General features: G+C 46.7%; 1 protein-coding gene across 1 annotated transcript; it reads right to left on the reverse strand.

The window, feature by feature from the left end:
• Positions 1–281: 281 nt before the first annotated feature.
• LOC113837787 (zinc finger protein 449-like) lies at positions 282–4,692 on the reverse strand. The gene is made up of 3 exons (XM_027433428.1): positions 4,366–4,692; positions 4,187–4,271; positions 282–1,039 (listed from the first exon to the last, which is right to left on the reverse strand). The coding sequence occupies exons 1-3, from the start codon at positions 4,690–4,692 to the stop codon at positions 282–284; spliced, it is 1,170 nt and encodes a 389-aa protein (XP_027289229.1).
• Positions 4,693–5,130: the final 438 nt, after the last annotated feature.

The raw sequence follows: 5,130 nt of genomic DNA on the forward strand, positions 1-5,130 counted from the left end.
TTCATATTAAAGGCAAAACAAGATCTTCCCAGGCCCAGAAAACTACAAGCAGGACCATGAAGAGTAGGTGACTATCGTAGCATTGGTAAGCCTTGGAAGGCAGGTTTTGCGTCTAGCTAAAAACAAAGCTCCCTTCTGAAATGAACTCAAACAACAGTATCCTTCCAAGACAGCCCAGTGCTGGGGAGGCTCTTATGAGGGCAGCATCTCTTTCTTAGGTCCTGTTTCCATCAATAAATTCTTGGGGAGTAGGGCTGTAAAACTTGCAGGTGGCTGAGCTATTAGTCTGTGTTGTGCATGGGGCTCAGAGAACCCTGGCCTTCCTTCTCTTCATCCTCCCTCTTGTGGATTTTCAAGTGTCTCAGCAGACTGGATTTGTGCTTATAGCTTTTCTGACAGTATTGGCAGACAAATGGTCTCTCTTCAGTGTGTCTCACTTGGTGTGCAATAACGTGGGACTGCCCTCTAAAGGATTTCCCACAGTAGGGGCACAGGTAAGGCCTGGAAACTACCTGAGCTCTCACATGTTCCTTCAGGCCCAACTTGTACATAAACTCCCTCTTACACAGCCTACATTGCTGCCTTTCTTCGTCAAAATAGGCTGCCTGTGGGCTGCTAACAGTTGCTGCCTGACTAAATGAATTGCTACACACAGCATGCTCATGGGTATCCTCCTCCTGGGAAATGAACTGGCTTCCATAGCGGTCTGAGCCCCAGGAGGGCCCTGCCCTATTTCTGGGGCCCTCTCTCGCCACCCTTCCTGCACGACTTCCCACACGCCTATTATATTGCTGCTGGTGAGCAGAACACAGCCCTAACTGCTCAGGGGAGAAAGGCCTCACATAGGGACGAGCCTGTGGGGGGGCTCTAGGGTGGAGAGACCCCTGTGCTTCCTTGGAGGTCCCTGGCATCTCCCATTGGTCCTGGTTTTCTGGGGACTTCTGGGTTTCCTCAGGCACCTTGAATTCAGCCAGCAGCTGTTCTGGGGGTTCTTCACCAGGAGGTTCCAGATATTGATACTCTTTGGAGAAATGGAATGCTGGAAGCGAAGCAGAAAATGGGCTCATCACTTTGATGTATGCTGGCATATGTTCATCACCCCGCCCCCACATCAAAAGCTGAGAGAAGGAATGGAAATGATGGACATCACTGTGTTACATGGAGAATGCACGCTCAGAGGGTGGGCCGAAGCTCCCAAGTAACACCACTGACCTCCCCTACCTGTCTCTCGACTTTCTTCCCTGGCTTCTACTGAATCCCTTTCTTCCTGCCTGAGTGTGGGAATTGCCCTATGTCTGTGGAAGCCAGCAGCCCCTCCACTTGCGTTTATCTTACCGTGTCAGAGAACAAGCTCCAGTAGGGCTACAGCTTGCCAGAGGGAAGAGGGAAGGCCGTTGGAAACTTCACCAAAAACTGTCTCAGAGTTCATTCAGCCTGCTCTGTTGGACACATGAAGTCTCTCCATCTGTTTCTCTCTCAGCTAGGGTTACTTCACCAGGAGCCCCTGACCCATGCTGTCTGCTTTTGCTTTGTCATTTCCACAATACAAGGTGAATGCTGGCAGGAGCCTACTATGCTTAGTGAAAAGCTAGTCCCCCATCGTCTATGAAGTTGTTGAGACTATCCAGGCTGAAAGTTGATGAACTGAAAGAGTTCCACATGGATCTTGGAAGTATTTCAGTGGAAAGTAAATCACCAAGAAAACCTTCCTAGTCGTTTCAAATGGAGACCAAGGAACTCTCCTACTGACTGTGGTGTGTGTGTGTGTGTGTGTGTGTGTGTGTGTGTGTGTGTGTGTGTGTGTGTGCATGCGCGTGTGTGCACTGCACTGATTTTGCAGCCAGCCCACATTATCTGTGCGTTCTGATTTTCACTGAAGTTTAGAAGAAGTGCATTTTGTTGAAAGCAACACAAGTAACTACCAGCCACTGCTTTTACCTGTCAACCTAAAGACCACAGGTAAAGTGACTGCCCTCTAAACTTTAAGCTTTAGTCAGTCAGCAGCTGTTTTCAGGGTTCTTCTCCAGGCAGTTCCAGATATTCTTTTTTTTAAAGATTCATTTATTATTTATGAAGCGTTCTGCCTACATGTATGCCTGCCTGCCATAAGAGGGCACCAGATCTCACTAAAGATGGTTGTGAGCCACCCTGTGGTTGCTGGGAATTGAACCCCGGACCTCTGGAAGAACAGCCAGTGTTCTTAACCTCTGAGCCATCTCTCCCGCCCAGTTACAGATATTCTTATTCTTTGGATAAATGTAACTCTGGGAGCAAAGCAGAAAAGAGGTGCATGCTCTTCTCCAGGGTTACAGTGTTATGACTGGGAAATCCTCTTATGGACTACTAAGGAAGAGCATGAGAGAGCATGGCCTCATGCCTGCCTCTGCTGGGAGTGTGGTCTCTTCCCTTTGGCCTCAACGTGAACCAGTCGGTGCTGTGATAGAGACTACCTGGGCAGTTGTTGCATGAATGAGCCCAGCTTAGGCTCTAATGACTATGGTCCCAGGAGGGTTAAGGCTTTGCTTTTTACAGGTGCTCATAATGGTAATTGAATTAATAAACATCATGATGTGAATAAGGACCTGACTCTCAGTGCTTATTGTGCACCCATCAGGAATTTATACCTTGTAGCTTGGACTTCTTGACTTAATGCTTTTCTGTATTTGTTTTCTCAATACTATGCAGTTTGTTCAGGGGATAGAAGGAGTGCTGCTCCCTTCATACAGGACTTTCTTCTGTTTGTATGCATTTCACATCCACAGGTGATTTCCAGGTGCACTTGCCATATTCCAAATGCTCAAGAACCTGGAGTGACTTATGGCCCCTGTGCCTAGCAGGACATATCCAGGCCATTGAAGATAGTATCTTATATAATTAATAAAATTGAGAAGACAGAGAAGGGAGGGAGAGCCACTCACTCATCCTATCCTTTGATAAAAAGCCTTTGGCAGCTTCCTAGGCAGGCCACCTCCTAACCTGAATTGAATGGGTCCTACAGAGCAGCCCTGGTCTTAAGCCCTAGACAGCATGAGAGCTCCTGTTGTTCCTCCCAGGGACATTTTTCAGTCATGCCTTGCCTCAACAGAAGCTTCAAGAGGTGGTTCTGAACAGAAGGCAATGCTGTCTCCACCATGAGGTTTTCTGGGATATGCTAGCAAGTGGTGCTATTGGACTTTAATGGGCCAGAGGTGGGTGCATCACTCACAATGCAGAGCTCTTCCTAGGTTCTCCAAATACGGAATGTCCTCCATAAACTACCATGTAGAATGAAAGAATCTAGCAAAAGAATCTTGTTGAACAGGTAGAAACAAGATATTTTTGCATATTTGAGAATGACTTGGTTTTCTCAGAAACACACAGCAGTGACATTGCTGGAGCAACGTGTTACTTATGACTGTTTCCCAAGACTTGTTTGCCACCTCAAGACTTCAGATGACTAGAGGCAAGAGTGTTCACAACATTGGGCATTGGTCTGAATTCCTGAATTGTTCCATCACAGTAATTATGGGTAGAGAAGAAGCCTCGTGTGAACATTTTATGATGTTGGCCATGGATGTAAAACCCAAACATCCTTATGATGAAAAGCTTAATAGCTTATAAAACTTACTTTTCCTTTTATATATATTTAATTATATATATATATATATATATATATATATATATATATATATATATATTCTAGGTTCTATTTCACTGAGTATAAGCCAACTGTTTATATATAAAGAGCCAAAGATTAGAATTTGAGATATAGGGGCTATCTTTATCCTATTTTGGGGTGGTTTCAAGACAGGATTTATTCTGTATATGTAGTCCTGGCTTTCCTGGCACTCACTCTGTAGACCAGGCTGGCCTCGAACACACAGAGGTCCACCTGCTTCTGCCTCCTGAGTGCTGGAATTAAAGGCATGAGCCACCACTGCCCAGATATTCACTCTCTTTTTAAAATCAATTGTTTTAACTTAAAAATAAAAACAAACCAAAAACTATCTATGCTACAATCTTGGGACACCCATACCCATCTAACTGATCATCAATATTAGTTTGCAGACAATAGAAAAATTCAGGGATGCTTTGGTACCTTACGTTGCCCTACAATTTCCTTCAGGGACAACAAACCAGGCATTGGCATTTGTGTGTTGTAGAGAGGGCACGAGGTCAGGTACAGGGGGGATCTCTGACCCCTAACCTATGACCCGTACCGCCAACTTCCGCTGATTCCCATGGAAGAGAAGGTTGAAAAGGACTCTGGGGAAGGCGGGCCGGGGGGGGGGCTGTGGAATGACACGGGACAGAATGTCTCATCTTGACCCAGCTGCCTGGGCACTTGTTTTGGTCTGAGAACAACAAACACAACACTCTTCTCACCATGTTTTCTGGGTCCACGTTCCGCAGGTCTTCTATCAGGGCGAAAAGTCGTTCTCTGGCCTCATTGAGCATGCGCGTGCTGGCCTCTGTGTCTGCCGGTAGAATTTGCAGGAATTTCTCCATGACAAACAGCGCCAGGATCTGGTCCACAGACCGCATCTGTGGCTTCAGCCATTGACAGCAAAGCTCCCAGAGCTTGCAGAAGGCTTCTCGAGGCCCAGCTGCTTCTTCATACTGGAACTGACTGAAGCGCCGGTAGGAGGCTTCCCAGGCTGTGTCATTCCTTTGAGGCTGAGGGTCATGGTGGTACAAAGAGGGGGCCTGCATGGTAGATTTTTGGGTGCAGCTGTTGTGCCGCTGGACTGACTGGTTACAGCTTGCCTTGGGCCTGAGGTCTCAGGTCTCAGCTGTTTTTCTGGGTTGTCAACAGGGAAGTCACCTGCAACACAGGAGGGGACTCCATGAGAAAGGAGACACAGCACTGGTGACAAGAGGGTGTGATCTCTGCCCTTCAGCTTTTCAGAATCTAACAAAAGGTGCCCACTCTTCTCAGAAACATGAACATACGTGTCTGACTCTGCACTCAGATGCCAAAAGCTTTACCGACACCCCCTGCACAGACTCCCTGGGCCTGTCCTTTCTAGTACGAGGTAAGTAACTAAATTCAAGTTCTGCTGTTAATCACATCCTATTATAATATTTTGTGACATGTTGTGTTTGAATATTAAATGCCCTCCACAAGCTCCTGGGTTTGAACACCTGGGC

Source organism: Cricetulus griseus, chromosome X (genome assembly GCF_003668045.3).
Source record: "Cricetulus griseus strain 17A/GY chromosome X, alternate assembly CriGri-PICRH-1.0, whole genome shotgun sequence".
NCBI classification, from domain to species: Eukaryota; Metazoa; Chordata; class Mammalia; order Rodentia; family Cricetidae; genus Cricetulus; species Cricetulus griseus.

Excerpts from the sequence above, each read along its gene's own strand:
- LOC113837787 (XM_027433428.1), bottom strand. The coding sequence starts at position 4,692 with ATGCAGGCCCCCTCTTTGTACCACCATGACCCTCAGCCTCAAAGGAAT. Across the intron at positions 4,272-4,365 it reads ACGTGGACCCAGAAAACATG|CCCCCCCCCCGGCCCGCCTT; the intron begins GTGAGAAGAGTG and ends GTCATTCCACAG. Across the intron at positions 1,040-4,186 it reads GTTGGCGGTACGGGTCATAG|CATTCCATTTCTCCAAAGAG; the intron begins GTTAGGGGTCAG and ends CTTCGCTTCCAG.